General features: G+C 33.8%; 3 protein-coding genes across 6 annotated transcripts in view; 2 read left to right on the top strand and 1 right to left on the bottom strand.

The window, feature by feature from the left end:
* The first annotated feature begins 1004 nt into the window (after positions 1-1004).
* Arl6IP1 (ADP-ribosylation factor-like 6 interacting protein 1) lies at positions 1005-3539 on the top strand. The gene is made up of 3 exons (XM_077444658.1): positions 1005-1113; positions 1582-1953; positions 2033-3539. The coding sequence occupies exons 1-3, from the start codon at positions 1090-1092 to the stop codon at positions 2228-2230; spliced, it is 594 nt and encodes a 197-aa protein (XP_077300784.1). The 5' UTR covers positions 1005-1089; the 3' UTR covers positions 2231-3539.
* Positions 3176-16078, bottom strand: part of l(1)G0196 (inositol hexakisphosphate and diphosphoinositol-pentakisphosphate kinase) — a 20840-nt gene continuing 7937 nt past the window's right edge. The window contains exons 12-27 of one of the 4 annotated variants that reach the window (XM_077444647.1): positions 14207-14438; positions 13906-14114; positions 13596-13822; positions 13387-13523; positions 13191-13305; positions 12869-13114; positions 12711-12797; positions 12548-12636; positions 12293-12477; positions 11757-11855; positions 8391-8600; positions 6328-6519; positions 6079-6232; positions 4963-5105; positions 4366-4487; positions 3176-4279 (exon numbers count right to left, since the gene is read on the bottom strand). In XM_077444647.1, coding sequence (XP_077300773.1) covers positions 3611-4279; positions 4366-4487; positions 4963-5105; positions 6079-6232; positions 6328-6519; positions 8391-8600; positions 11757-11855; positions 12293-12477; positions 12548-12636; positions 12711-12797; positions 12869-13114; positions 13191-13305; positions 13387-13523; positions 13596-13822; positions 13906-14114; positions 14207-14438 — 3116 coding nt within the window. In that variant the 3' untranslated portion in view covers positions 3176-3610. Of the gene's footprint in view, positions 4280-4365; positions 4488-4962; positions 5106-6078; positions 6233-6327; positions 6526-8390; positions 9120-11756; positions 11856-12292; positions 12478-12547; positions 12637-12710; positions 12798-12868; positions 13115-13190; positions 13306-13386; positions 13524-13595; positions 13823-13905; positions 14115-14206; positions 14439-16078 lie in introns of all 4 variants that reach the window. The other 3 variants (XM_077444646.1, XM_077444649.1, XM_077444645.1) reach the window with 3 other exon arrangements.
* Positions 14974-16078, top strand: part of LOC143921384 (putative gustatory receptor 28b) — a 2816-nt gene continuing 1711 nt past the window's right edge. Inside the window, exon 1 of the mRNA XM_077444650.1 lies at positions 14974-15454. Coding sequence (XP_077300776.1) covers positions 14994-15454 — 461 coding nt within the window. The 5' untranslated portion in view covers positions 14974-14993. The remainder of the gene's footprint in view (positions 15455-16078) is intronic.

Raw genomic sequence — 16078 nt, 5'->3', positions numbered from 1 at the left:
ATTGAGTTGAATCTTTCAGGCGAGTTTAATAAGGCAAGATTCGATAAGTTTCTGATGTGCAATCTATCATTCGAGAAAACGAGAATTACGTTTAAAGCTGCCGTTCTGTTAATCTGGCGATTTTAGAGCGGATGAACCAAACCCGAATACGTCTGTAGGCATATAGTACAGCTGAAATGATCTCATCAGGTCACGGCGACACATATCCAGGAAAGTCATTAACGCATGGCACACGCTCGCCTCGTCAAAAGGTCGACACGTGTTTCTATACACGTGTCTGGGAAACAAAGGAAGAACTCACTGAACCCATAAAAACCACGAACTACGTCCAGGCGTATGAACCCATAAAACCACGATCGCAGCATAACTAGGGCAGCGCGAGTACCAAGAACAAAAGATGTGCACACGACACACTTCAACCCAAAACGTTTATAAAGCAACGCAGCAACCTCCACCGGCAGAGTGAGCCTCTAGAGTTCAACTAGATCACATCTCCGAAGAAACCTCTTCGTACATACAATAACCATTGTACCAATTGAACGCAAATAAACGATCCTCTTTCAAACTACACAACACGTGTTTCGTTAGACCGGGATACGGTCAACATACCTTCCCTGTCTTACACGTCCATATAATGTACCAAAGAATACTATCCGCACTTGCAGGACACCTGCAGGATACGGGTCGTGCTGGATAGGTATGAACAGACCTTTATATGTTATCCGAGGATATTGACCCTTTTTCGTGGAATTCTATTGAGTTTTTCTTGAACGCCTTCAAAAATGTGGATTTTTCAAAGCTGTGGCGCTATTTTGTGCAATTTTTCCGGAAACGCTTACTCAAATAGGTACATTTTATAATTTATTTTGGAATAAATTTCACTGAAATTTTTTCAAATTAATTTAGAAATAGTTGATGGAGATCTCAAGCTATACACGTTAAAAAATATTTTAAAGAAACTAAATAAAAATTAATCAAACAATTGAAATTTGTTTGGCACACAGAAACGCGCAGCTGAAAGAAGGGGTGCTGGCCGTGTTATTGATAGTTAAGACCGGCGCGCCTCCAGAAACGTCAAACAAAATTGCAATGGATTCGCTTGCTGCAGACCAGGTATTTTTATTAAACCACGTTTTACTTCATTTTTAAGACAGATCCATCACCGAGTAATAAATTTACAATACACGGTTTAATTTATCACCATTGCATGTCTTTTTGACAAACTCCACCCAACTGCGTATCTTTACATGAAACAATGGAATTGTGAATAATATGAACATTATATTGTTACCATTATGATTGACTTAAATTTATTTTATTTTTTTCTATTAAATAATATATTATGTTGTAATGAATTTAAAAAAAATTACACTTGAAGAGATACATTTTTTTTTTAAAACGAAAAATATTGTGATATTTAAAAAAATCAACTTCTAAAGACAAAAAGTAGTAATTGAGATTAAATGTAGTGAATTACTTCAACATTCATATTTGATCATTTATTAATTACGGCTTAAGAGTATTATTAAAATTGTCATGCTTCAACATATAATTATAAATGTAAAATTTAATCAATTCAAGGAAAAGCAACTGAAGAAGATCAAGAGAAAGCTTGAAAGTTGGCGGGAAGTTATTTTACCCCTGCACTCCGTTCTCACATGGGATCAAAAATGGTATCCGGGCGTTACATTCGGCTCTATCAGCATCATCTACCTGTTTCTATGGTTTCTCGACCCTCCAATCATTACTCTGCTATCGACCTTGGGTATGATGTTGTCTGTGATGGATTTTCTCGTCCCGACACTAATAACGAAATTTTATCCATCGAGCTCGTGGACTAAGAACGAGGAAAAGTTATTTGAAGAAATTTGCAAGAGCATCGTATACCACTACAATTGGATGTACATAACATTCCACTCGTTCTATAAAATGAGAGAAACCAGCCCGAGAGTGGTACGCTATCGATTTTTAACCAACACACCGGGGATAATAAACACTCTTCGATTATATTAATGCGATTATTCTTTTTCAGTATTACATACTATTGATCTCTATGCTGAGCGTATCAGCCTGGATCGGCGCCACCACCAACAATGTCTTCATCATGTATATGGTGACACTATTCCTCGGCCTATTACCTGGTCTACTATGTAATGAAAAATTCAGCGTTTATATGGGACAGTTTATTCATTTTATCAACAAATTTTTACAGTCTCAAAAGAAAGACTAAACTGACTCCTACACTATTGATATTTTGTTGAAATGATCTCTGATATCCCATTAATATATGTATATTTTGTTGAAGCATTTTGTCCTTATTTAAGTGAAATTATTGTAAATATAAATTATATTTTAACCTAGATTTTAGTCGAAATTTGTCCATAAGCTAAGTCCGTTTCATTTTTTACTACGCGCAGCTCTCGATTATAACCTGAAAAACGTTAGACGTATAATTAGAGGAGTACTTTGAAACTTAGCAGTTATACGTAGATTGAGTGAAATTTGATATTCCAATACTACATAGATTCATAATTGTAAATTTAAGTTGATTGTATGCGCAGTTTGGTAATATTTGTACATGTAGTGGTCTTTAAAATTGCACTGCTTTTTTTACTTCTTATCGCTCATTATGCTTACCCAGTTCAAATAATAGCTTGAAATATATACTTAAAATACACTCTATATGTGTGATGCGTATGTTTAAGATTTTCAATATCATTGCATTATTAATTTGGCGATTTTATTTAACTCTGTTGTGAATTTAGTGTTATGACAGTGTGCCAAAGTTTAAATTTATTAATTTTACAAATTTCTGTTCGTACTTTTACATACATATTTTGCTATCTATGACTTTCTTATAACATCAAATAACCGAATTTATTCTTCATGCTATTTATTTGTCTTTTTATTGTACTGTAAGATCGCAAAATGGTGTGAATTAAAAAAATCATTGTAGTGTCACGTAATATATGTATGTGAGATTTTCTAGTTGTAATCCTGTAACTGTTGACAGAACATTATCGAATGTGTTAATGTGATAATTTTGCTTTTTATCATATATATTCGTGCATATTGTGTAAATGTTTTTTATATTAATTAAAAAATGTCAGTGTGTACATTTTTTTTTTTAAATTAATACTTAGACTAGTGATTTTTTTTATATAATTTTTATTTTAACGTAAATAATAATTAAAAATGAATTCATATTATAATTAGACAATGAAAAAAACTCATATATATTTACATACATAGAAAAGAATTTGGCCAAATTAACCTGATTAATATTCGGCGATTATATAATACAAATAATTAAAATTTACGCTTAACATCTTCGATACAGGTAAGTAAACGATTTCGTCAAATCAATTATATAACTTACATACGATATGGACTCGCTATACAATCTAGTCTAATTGGTTAGTATGTATATGAAAAAATAACAAAACGGCAGTATTAAACAAAATTGTCTCATGTGCGCAACAACAATATCTAGAAAATCTCAGACCCTGAATCGAATAATATACTAGAATTTGGAATCGTATTCCATTCGTTTAATTGACATCTTACATGAGGACGCTAATGATATGGCACGAGGCACACTCCTTATAATCTAATCGTTTTTGTTTGCCGCATCTTCGTTATCAGGATAGGAAGCTGGTAACACTTTCTGCGGAGATTGCGTCAAAACTTCTGTAACGGGTGTCGTCGTAAACCTGCTAACTTGACGCTTCCCTTCAAGTTCGTTTGACGGAATTAGAGATTGCGTCTGATCATCAGTTGAAGAAGTCGCAATATTTGCGAGGCCTTCACTCGCTCTTCTCAACACGTTCGCTGTGTTCAAGTTTTGCGTTTGTCCGTGGAAGCTTTTAGATACTCGTGTTATTTTAGTTGTGCAGATTTCGGGGTCGTCTGGCTTAATAATATTGGAAGTTTTTATTTCCGGAGATGCAGCCGGAGTCGATGCTGCTTTAACATTGCTAATCTTCTTCAATGGTTGTGGTTTTAAGTACATGGTGTTGATGTTTTTTGTCGTGAGATCGTCGGATGCGACCTTCTCAATATTGACGGGGACGAATTTTTTAGAATCTGATATTTTAAAGTTGAAATAGCTCGTCGACGGACCGCTCAGGTCATTTTTTATGACGTGCGAAGAATCGTCGTCTATGTTTTTATTGATCGACAGAGGAGCGATGTTGTTCAAATTGAAATCTTGCTCATTCCCTGGAAAGCTGGTTTCTATTGATAGGGTACTCTCTTCCTCTTCTTCTTCTTCGGTAACCTGATTAAATAAAATATAATAATTTTACTATACCAACGTGGATAGTTACATTTAATATATGTATTTTATGCAGTTAAAAAATATACCAAAATATCGTGTTCTGTTGTGGAACCAATTGTGGCTTCATTTGTATTGAATTCCCAATCGGAACTGGTCGATACGGGAGTTATGTCTCCGCTGTTATTCCTCACTCCTGTCAAGTTTATTCCTAAATGGAATGATAATAATACATATGTAAATCAAAAAAAAAATAGATTTTATGATACTTATTTCAATTATCGCGTCTTTAGAGCGCAATAGTGACGAGTCATTTTGGCCAAATTGAATTATTCATCCCGTTTGTTCCATTTTCATATTCTATGCACACTGATAAAATATCGTCCGCTTTTTAGAAGCTTTTTATTATTTGACAATAAATGTATGAAAATATTTAAAATTTTAGCTTTAATTTCAAATCACATTAACTCCTTTTCAAACAACCAGTTGAAATGTCAACAAGCAAAACATTAACAGAAAAGCAAAGCTAAAGGAACTTGGATTGGAAAGCCGTTTACTGCAATACAACTTATAAGTTTTATTTTTATAGTCAGTTCTTCGATTTGTTGCAATATTTGAAATGCTGCCTTGATTAATTGGGTATTGCGTACATATCACCATTGTGCTCGAAGAACGAGATATGTTACCTTTTGCGTTTGATAAAGTGAGACCGTGCGTTTGACAGCCAAATGAATACAAATCTGTGTCCAATTCCACATTGACAGCATTTAGTTCCTGATCTAGCTCTGGAAATATGTGAGAAATTGCAGATATACCCACACTGCCATATCTAAAAAATAAGAATACACATAAAAGCGATTAGATGTATGTATTGTTTAGTATATATGTTACAGTGAATATGTGTTCCTCAGTGAAATTATACTTTCACTAGTAGAAGAATACTTTCGTCAACTCAGTCGGTGAAAGCATATCATGCTGTCAACTTGGATGCTAGTCCATAACAGTATCAATTAGGAAAAAATAACTGAATACTTCAATTTATGAAAAATATGGTATTCCATTCAGGAAATAAACAGTCATCATACGAAGCTGTATTTAGACAAACTGCAAAAGTTGGTCAAACATCATCTTATTTGCCAGCAGCATAGCTTAGTCGTTAAGCTTCTGCTTAGCGTCGAGAAGGCGCCGGATTCGATCCCTGGCCCGGGCCTCGAATGAAAATGAATTTTTCAGAGTATGCTGTTTTTGGATTTGTGACTCCAGGTTGATCGTTTCCTATCAGAGTTTGCCAATTTTTCTCTGATTTCATTGTTGAAACGGTTCCCGGAAAAAAAATTGGCTAAAAATCTTTCCTACCTACTATGTCACCACTATTTGAAGTATGCTTGATGTACAATAAAAATTATATACAATTCATAGATGTCTCGTTAATTTGCGAGTTTTTCAGTGTCTCGTAATTCAACGACTTGTAATGAAAATGCTGCATTTGTAATTGTAATTGGCCAGGAAGGCGCATTGGGATTTACCTGTAAGGCCTTCCTGGTATATATGTAAAAATAATAATAAAATAATTTGCCTTGTGATGTAATTAAACACTTTTACACTGAAGAACATTAGTTGGAGGTAGAAGAAAAAGACACAACATTAATAGTATTCAGAATATGAATTCTCTACAACGCCAGTGAAAGTTTAGTTTCACTGCAAGTATGAAATCACCGTAACATATATGTATGTATAAAGTTTTAATTATTGTATTTATGTAAGTATATTTCAAACCATTACCAAGTTTTAAGAATACAAACCCTTCCGTGCTAACTTGACTAGTTGACATATCACTAGAACCTCTAGAATAAAAATCAGAGAAACAGTTAGGCGACGAAGGTCCACTTGATGATACACCACTCGGGGGTCCGCCGGAGCTCGACATCAGACTAGGCGGTCCACTCCAACCGGTGCCTACAAGACAAAAATACAAAATTGTAACACATTTTTACACGATAAATGTCAGAACAAAAAATATATAAACAAAATGAATGAAAAATATAACATACTGTTTGTGGGAGATGGAGGCTTACGAGATTGTGTGGGCAATGGTGTCGACGGATGTTTGGGCGGTGACGAAGCCGGCGTTCTGAACAAAGGCGTGAATGTAACTTGGTCCAGAAACATATCCAACTGTTTCAGAGACAACGCGTTGTGCAAAGTTTCCAAAGGCCGTATAGGGGGCACTCCTCCAAATCCATCTAAAGCTATGTCAAAATTAGATATCATTCAATGAATGATATACAGGGCGGGACGGAAACAATTAGACATTCAGTAAATTAAGAGTGAACATTTCGATTATAAAGTAAGTATTCAGTTGTTGAATAAAAGCAAACTACATATGTACATACTCATTATGCCAGTCATATTTTTTAAGATAACATAACTCAGATGGGATTTACATACAAGACATCAAGCAAATTTCAACACGTTGTTGTAAATCACTTTTCTCAGCTCATTTCCCTTTATTTTAAATTTCGGAGATTCCAGAATGGTTTTTTCAGTGGCAGCTCGACCATATGGGCTGAGGGGCTACAGCCTCCTGGTATCGTATATATATAATATCGCTATTCTGTGTATCTGTGATAACGCTCGCCGTACTATAATAGTCGTTTCGATTCGACATACATATGTACGTCACAGCTAAATTAATGCTTTTATGTATACTGCAAAAACTTTTATGTATACTGTTTGCTACCAATGTTTTGTCTAGGCTAATCTCTGAGCATTTACCGCCATCTATTGAAAATGTATTTAATTAATTATTTTTTATATGTAGGTAGGCAGGTAGTTTTTACCATTTTTTTTCATATTTTACAATTAAATATAAATATTAAATTAAATATATTTAAAAGGTATTTGAAAAAAATTCGACCGCGTGCGGACCGACACATTTCTTTTAATTTTTTTTTATTTAATAGCTTAATATGACAACACCCATGCGATGATATTTCATCGAGTACAACACTAGTAGTACATACAGAGAAATGTAATATTAATAGAAGTGGCTTTAGGTGTTATATTGTTGTCAAGTGACATCCTGTCCACGGACAGATCTAAATAATTTTAGCATCAGTCGTATTTGACGCTTGGTGCTCGACGTACATATGTCCGATAAAAACTTCTCTGTTTGTTTATATAACTCGCAAGATGGGCAAGCATCGGTAAAAATTGCACAATACATTCAAAAACACACAATAAACAACATGGGATACATTTTTATAAGTAAATTGATCCAATTGTATTCCGTGCGATGTAGCGTATTTATAGAAACGTACCGCGTAAAATTGACAACAATTATTTATTCGTAAGGGCCCCTCTATTCTTATTACATCTCTCTGAGTACATATACATGCTATTTTTTTTTGCATTTGGTCACCGGTATGATCATAGAGCTACTACACCCCGATTCACCTCTGCAGTCCCCACTGGGAGTTCTCACGAGCCGCCACTGGTTTGATTCCAGCAAGATGGATGCACAATGCACAAAATTCCATGCAAATCGTCTTAGAAACTTTTCCATAATATGCCATGCTTTATTTCCGTGATGTTGCAATGATTCATCAGCGTTCCTCCCTGTAGGGCAATCACAGTTCATCGACTATAAACTATCCAGGAGTTGAAAGATAACTTCTGAGTGGAAATTTAACAAATTTCAGAAATCAGACAATAGAAAGTAATGGACAATGTTCGACGTGTTGAATTATGATTATGACATAATGGGTTCGGTGATTACTAGTCAAATGTGAACCGGTCGCTCTAGATCGGTCACACGTGATCACCTGTCACACTAAAACTGGTCACGAGAAAACTGGTTAACCGATTTTAGGGTGTGACCAGTTTTCTCGTGACAGGTGATCACGTGTGACCGATCTAGAGCGACCGGTTGTCCTGTGACTAGTTCACATATGACTAGTAGTCCGTTTACCGACATAATGCTATATATATTATGTAGTTTGCTTTTATAATATTTAGCTGATGAATATTTAATTAGTATTAATTTTCAAAATAATCGTTCAATTGTTTCCGCCTCGCCCTGCATTCTAATTGTAATACTAAAATGTACACTTACAGGAGACGGAGGCCGTACTCGGGATCATGTCACGTAGGTTAGGCGCCGAGGAGCTGCCGCTAATAACCGCCGTGCTGAAGAGAGAACTAGTGGAACCTCCACCGGCCATCCTCGATTTATGGTAGTCACCACCGAAACCAAACCCAAGCATTTTGAAATAGCTCATCTGGCCGGCAATGCTGTGTCTCTGACGCCGCACCGATCCCGGCTCTATGAAGGGGGCAGTATTTGTGAGGGGGCAATGGGAGGGAGACACAATACTACTCACTACTCTGTGCTCGAATATTAGTTGCGACATTGTGTTATGGCCTCTAATACTATTCACTCTATTACTAATACAAGAATCGGTCTCGTATATTTGAATGCTGGAGTCGGACACCGCCTTCACGAGGCGTCCGAACTTCGAATTTCGATTGTTAGTGTCGGATTTTGACAGAGGTAGTTGGTTTATCGGATGCCGTGCAATAAATGGAGACAAGAAATATGAATCAGCCGTTATGCATGGTGCGTTAAAATTGGCCGAACTATTGTTATTATTATTATGTGAAGAATGTTTTTTTTTACTGCTCTTTTTGAACGAGAATGCAGACAATGGCAATTCGTTGGTGGAAGATTCTAGAACATCGTCAATATTAATTTCAGGCGTTGATTCGCAACTGTCGTAAACATTATGCAACGACGTCAGTCTAATATAAGGGCAAGCTTTGGTGAAACGATTGAATTGAATCTCTATTTGATATATGTATAATAATATCGTTAAACATTTTTTGCATACACATGATGAGTATTAAGACAAAATGTTGTTCGAATAATAAAGATTTAAAGCAAAGCGCAAAAGCATATTTAGTAAAAATGAGGTAAGAAGAAAATGTTATTCAATTATGTGAAGGGAACGAGCGCCGAGGAATAGAAAAAGAAAAATAAAAAAATACAATATAATTGAGCACATATAACAATAAGGGTCATTTTATACAATTACTTTCGAAAAGAAGCCGAGTTCGATAATAGAAATGTTTAAAATATGAAAAAATATTAAAGGAAAAATCCTATATCAAGCATTCCTATGCAAAATAAAATAGGTTGTGGCTATTTGCAGGTATTATATCTGCAAATTATTGGCTATTTGCCGGTACTATATATGCTAATTATTGGCTATTTGCAGGTACTATATCTGCGACAGGCACAAAGACTTCTGCGCATGCGCGTGAACTGTCACTGTCAGCGTGTTTACTGTTAAAATTTTGTTTTAAACCTCTTAAAATTTAGTTCGAACCCGTAAAGTGACGAACAGTAAAAAAATATAATCCAAATTAGTTAATATTATTAATTGTTAGAAAATTATTATCATATACAACGTATAATACCTACATAAAAGTACAAGCCGCGAACTAGCTAAATGATATAAATCTATTATAAATAACGTGCGAAATTTATTTGCCTCGTATATAATGAACGATTGATTAAACAAGTCTAGCATACATTCAATGTAAGAAATTATAATCGGATTATAATCGCAGAAGGCTTTGCGCCTGTCGCAGATATAGTACCTGCAAATAGCCAATAATTCGCAGACATAGTACCTGCAAATAGCCAATAATTCGCAGATATAGCATCTGCAAATAGCCACAACGAAATAAATATGTAACAAGCAAAGATAAATATTATTTGATTGAAAAATAATAATTTACAACATCAAAATACGCAAGTCTTTATAAATTATTGTACGTTTTAATTTTATAAAACAATAGTAATGAGTTTTAGTACAAATTTGAAATTTGTATTTACAATTTTGTTTTCTAGCATAAAGGTTATGTACGTTGAAGGTTTTTATTTAGGCAAGTATCGGAAATTCATCAATGATGTGTTTGTTAGGATTTAGCAGATCGACACACAAACGCACAAAGGCATGTGCATGCATGCATTGTGTGCAAGACATATGCAAAGATTCATTAGTAAAAATAATTCGATAATATTACCGACATTCACATTTAGATCTATGTACTACACATATCCAAATACCAAAAAAAAAAATAAAAAAAACTGAAGGGCTTCAAAGAAAAACTATTATAGGTATAAGATCTAGCACTAAAGTAGAATTGTCGAACTTTTACACCGAACACATTAGAGGAAATGCCACGAACAAATCACAAAAAGAAAAAAGGTAAACAGGGAGAGATAAGTTAATATTTGTACGATTGTTGTTAGAATTGCGACACACCGCAAGCGAACTTTCAATTTGATTCGAAATAAATAATATTTATATATACACATACGAAATGTTCAAGATTAGTAGTGTGTAAAACAAATTTTAGTATGAGCACAGTAGCGGTGGGAATCAGAAAAACGGCAGTATCGGTCAGATGAAGCTAGTTCACAAACACTGTCTGCGTTTACCAACTTAATGGTCTGCACACGTTAAAGATTTACAAGCAATTTGCAAAAATAATAATAACATAAAAATTCTTAGTGTTAAATAAAATAAGCAGAAAATTTACAGAAGATTTTTTCTATGCATTCTGTTTCATAACTGATATTTCATATAAAATACCATTCAGATGATATAAAATGATCCACAAACAGTTGACATAAAAATTTTATAATTTTCATGTCCACGGTTAGTCTTACGAAAGCATTAAATAAAATCATTATGGCTCGAAATTAAATTACATAGAACAGTTCTAAAGAAGGCTGCGCTGAAAAATTAATATTAATAATTAAGAAATTAGTTTAAACTAAATATTTATAGACATGATATAATTTATTTTAAATTAACTGGTAAGTTTGCCAATTTTATATATGCAATGATTTTTTTTTTGTAATAAATGTAGACAGAAGAACTCACATTGAAACTTCACAGTGAATAAAAGCAACACAAGCATAAGAATCGTAAACTCCAATATGCACTGGCATGAAAAGCACATCTGCACGAGTGAACCGATTGATGGTATAATTCTAATTTTTTGCTGGTTCAACGAAACATCAATTTTTTTAATAGCTTGAGATCAATATTGACCGTAAAACAATCTTCACACAAACACACACAAAATGAATATAAAATATAATATATGCGGTGAAATTCCGAGTACAACCGAAGCTCAATAACTTGATAGAAAATAAAGGAAGGTAAAAACACCAAAATCCAGAATAAACATGCAAAAAAAAGTGCATCAGAATTTCACATTAAAAAAACAGTATTCGTAATACTGATCAGTAACCTCGAAATAATAAAATATGAGCAACGATGGCTCAAAATTATATGTATAGGTAAATTATTTTGATAGCGATTAATACGATACAAGAATAAAATGTAACCATGTAAACAAAAAAAAATATTTATAAATATATGAGGCATTTGTAAATGGATACCTTGGTTGTTTACAGATTGAAGACTTTGATAATGTAGTTTATCCAAAGCCACGTTACGTTTGGTAGAGGATAGTGGATTATCTCGACAAACTGCATCCACTACATTAAATCCATGCCATTAAAAAGAAAACAAAACAAAAAATCACATCGAGAAACTAGTTGTAAGTAACGAGGTTAACTTTCCGTCGACCATTTTTTTATAATGATGGACGTAAAGTTATTTTTAATAATAATATATAATATAAGACATCAAAAACATGCTGGAAAAGAGACACAAAGAAGATTTTAAAATTATCAAAGAGCACATAACATGTCGCATAAACGTGATTAATGTACAAATGAAATCGAATTAAAAACAACATTATTTCACTGCAATAAAGCAAGATTTTTAAATAAGCGTAATATTTCATTCTGTTCAAGCGTTACATTGTGATTGTGAATTTATAATATAAAAAAGGAAGTATCTCGATTTCATTTCAATACTTACAATATTGAAAAAATACACAAAATGGTTTGTTAATGTCGTCGAATAATACCTGTGTTTTCGTGTCCGGGTTTTTGTTGATCAAGACTTCGGGCTCTGGGCTCAGGCGAACCTTGACTTTTTTGCCTCAGCATGGACGTCGACTCCGGATTTCCTTGATTGGAATTGTGCAACTCTTCGTTTAAACGTTTAGCAAGCTCCATAGCTTCGTGGCCGCTCACAGTGTGATGAAAATTACTATCCGAAGCAAAATTATAATAAGAAGGAAATACAAATATCAAGAGTGATGTAATATATCTGTGTATACCAAATAGGAATTGGATCAGAGGCTCGGAGATGACTTCGTGACTTCACCGGTGTGATAACAGGACTCGGTTTGGCATCGTCATGATTGTCCTGCATACAAAAGCGACATTAATGTAAAAGTTTACATCAAGCTAAATAAAATCAAAGCAATTATTTATACTAACCCCGCGTAATGTTTCTTGACTACCGGTTTGATCATCGTCAAACATCAATTCACTCTCTTCTTCTATACATTTCACTTCTTCGCCTCCCTATGATAAATTCTTTATTAACATAACATACAAAATTAATAATGTGTATAAAATTTACAATATGAACTTACATTGTTTTTAGAATTTGCAGACTCATTTCTACTATGAGGACGAAATCCTGGACCTGGAGGCAAATTTTTTTGTACACAACAATTGACTCCTGGACTAAAGTGTAACTCTACATGAAATCTTTCTTCAGAAAACGGGTCTTTCGTTGGATCTTCGTAAAGCATTACGACTATTTGAGACATATAATTAAGTTCAGAAACCATAGAAACGTATTCCATAGCACGTCTCCATTGCTCGTCGTTCAATACCTATTATTTTCATTTATATACTGCATTAGAATATATTATAGATTAAAATATCAATATGAAAATAAAACAATCTTACATCTAGTAAGCCACCATATCGTAAAACTGTAAGGAGCGAATGAACATGACTTTCACTAGTAAAATATAGTCTCGTTCTGACGTGCCGACCGGGACTCGAAACACCGTGACTATACCTAAAAATACATTATAATATATTAAACAAAATCTATATCCTTGTAATCTATAAAAGAACAACAAATGATTGAATTGAATACCTTGGATTGAGTCTATTGACAGTTTCTTCGCCAGATTCTTCTATATTTCGTTGTAAGTCGGCTCTTATTTTCTTCAAAAGTGGAGTGCAAATTCCTTGACCAATTGCTAGTTTTTCAGGAACAGTTAAACCATATTCCTAAAAGCAAAATCAAATAAGTCAATTTATCGAATGGTGTATGTATATAATATTTCATAATAGTATTCAAACCTGCGGAATAACAATATCAGCCAGATATTTTGCATACATGTACAATTCCTCAGCCAGTTCGAATTGTAACGTGTGTTGATTATGTTGCAAATCATACTTGATACAATCGTATATATCAGGTATCTTTGAAATGTCGAATGACTTGTTTTTGGTGCAAAAGTCTTTTTCGATTTTACCCCATCGTCGCCCCATCAATTCCCACGTCTCACCGTGATATAGAATAGCGTCTATTCAGATACAAAAAAAATCGACAAATTATTATAGAACTCTGACTTATAAAAAACACAGCAAGAGGAAAATTTAAATATACCTTTAGTTTTCGGGTCATCTTTTTTAACGTGGACGATATTCATCAATGATTGTATTAGATTGTGCACATGATTGCAGCATTTAACAGGATTTTTGACGAAATCTAAAGCTTGATTGATACTAAGAGCATTTCCTGGATTGATTTTTGCCCTTTCTTCTGGTGTAAAATCTCTATCTTCTTGCATCAACTCGTGTAAACGAGCTTTGGCTCTATATACAATTTAATAATAGAAAAACATTTTAGACATTTATAAAAAGGTTTCAAATTATTTATTATATATGTATATACAAAGTAAACTGACATATTTTGATATTTGCTGGAGTCGCAATCGTTATCCAATAATCCATTCGTGTTGGCGCTTTTTACCATTTGAACTAATATTGGAGTCAATTCACCTTCCAACGCCAGCAAGCCTTTGGCAAACGCAGCAGCCGTCATTTGAACACGGCCCTCATCAGAGGCATAGATTTTCAAGTCGTGTCTGAACGTTGAATGAAGTCGAAGCAAACCTAGACCTTGAGCGGCACCATCGCCTGAAAATATCATACATAATTTATTACATACAAATTAAATTGATATTTGTATGTATATGTACATACATACATACATATATCGTTGATTAGCGGTATATATGCTTTTAAATTGACGAGCACTTTCCAATTTATTTATACGATTCAATATTTAATGTCAAGCACGATAATAATCTCATTACGTTAATGTATTTTATTACTACAATAAATGATGGTCATTCTTGAATAATTCAATAATAAAAATATAAATTGATGTGTTTATGATTAGGTTTATGACAACAAAGGGTTGTTGAAACATTTATCACTCTCAAAAATAAATCAATAAGAGAACAAATAAAAACAAAAAGATAAAGACACTGTCGAAAGAGTACGCCTGGAGAACTTTAAGCCTGGAGAACTTTAAGAACAATGGGCAAAGCGAAGGAGACCACGGACAATTATACTGTATATCATGTTATATATCCGATATACATCATGGCGAAGATCGTGGGTCTGGCTCCGTATTCGATTAAGCGTACGAAAACAAGTTTACAATGGGTCGTGACGAAGCCAGCCATCATGCAAACTGTTGTGTTTCTCACTATCGGTATCGCTAGCCTCGTTCCGACGTATCATTATCAAGTTAGAAACATCCAAACCATAACTACCGACTCCATATCGATTTACTCCGACATTTTCAGAACCGTTAACGGTACAGTATTATGCTCGTGTGTATTTTTCATGACGTTGATAAACAGACATGAGTATTGCACATTGATGAACCAGATGGTGGACTTTGACAAGGATTTGAAGCAACTGGGTGTCCAAATGGATAATAAAACCATGTTCAAAACTATTTTGTGTACTTCGATTTTTGTATACGGATTTTTGATTTCCATTTCGACAGCAGATCTCCTAATATTCGCACTGTCGCAAGATATGCTAACTTACATCTACTGGTTTGGGTGCATATATTCATTTTTCATAACCATAACGGCGACAACACAACTATTGTGTTTCACATATTTGCTGTACAAAAGGTAACGATTTTTTCAAATATATTTCAACATATTTGAGAACGCTTTCTTATCTAAAAACTAAAAATTTAAATTTAAATGGTTCCAAAAAAAATCAACGACAGAATTTTATTTTTTGTAATATGTATATGCATATGTATTCATACATCTTTTTTTATAACTATTTTCAGTCACATATCTTATATATGAATAAAACCGAAATGGCGTCTGTAATTCGTTTCTCATTGGCTGTCGTCAAAGTCGTTTCTAATTGGCTGCATTGGTCAAAGACGTTTTTGATTGTTATACATATTTGAAAGTGGCGGAAGTCCAATTTTCAGTTCCAAAAACACTATTTCTGTTTGACTTAATTCAAATTGTTATCACTTATTTTGATTCGCTATGTCCAGAATATTGGAAAAGCAGAATAAACGTATTATAGGCCACCAGTATTTTTAAATATTGTTAAACGCAAAACATTATATGTAATATTTTGCGAGATATTTCTCTAAATGAAGAAAAGTGGACTTATACCACTTTCAATTATAACGACTCATATATGTATATGTTACAGTCGAAGCGTATTTTCAGTTGTAATATATTCCAACTAGCGCTTTAGGTTATTCATATTCGAATACAATTCAACTA

The sequence above is a fragment of the Arctopsyche grandis genome, chromosome 13 (assembly GCF_051622035.1).
Source record: "Arctopsyche grandis isolate Sample6627 chromosome 13, ASM5162203v2, whole genome shotgun sequence".
NCBI lineage: Eukaryota > Metazoa > Arthropoda > Insecta > Trichoptera > Hydropsychidae > Arctopsyche > Arctopsyche grandis.
The sequence above is the reverse complement of the archived record's forward strand: the minus strand, read 5'-3'. Positions and strand labels throughout refer to the sequence as shown.

Coding starts and splice junctions, on each gene's coding strand:
- Arl6IP1 (XM_077444658.1), top strand. CDS start 1,090: ATGGATTCGCTTGCTGCAGACCAG. Junction 1,114..1,581: donor ATTCGCTTGCTGCAGACCAG/GTATTTTTATTA, acceptor AATCAATTCAAG/GAAAAGCAACTGAAGAAGAT. Junction 1,954..2,032: donor GAGAAACCAGCCCGAGAGTG/GTACGCTATCGA, acceptor ATTCTTTTTCAG/TATTACATACTATTGATCTC.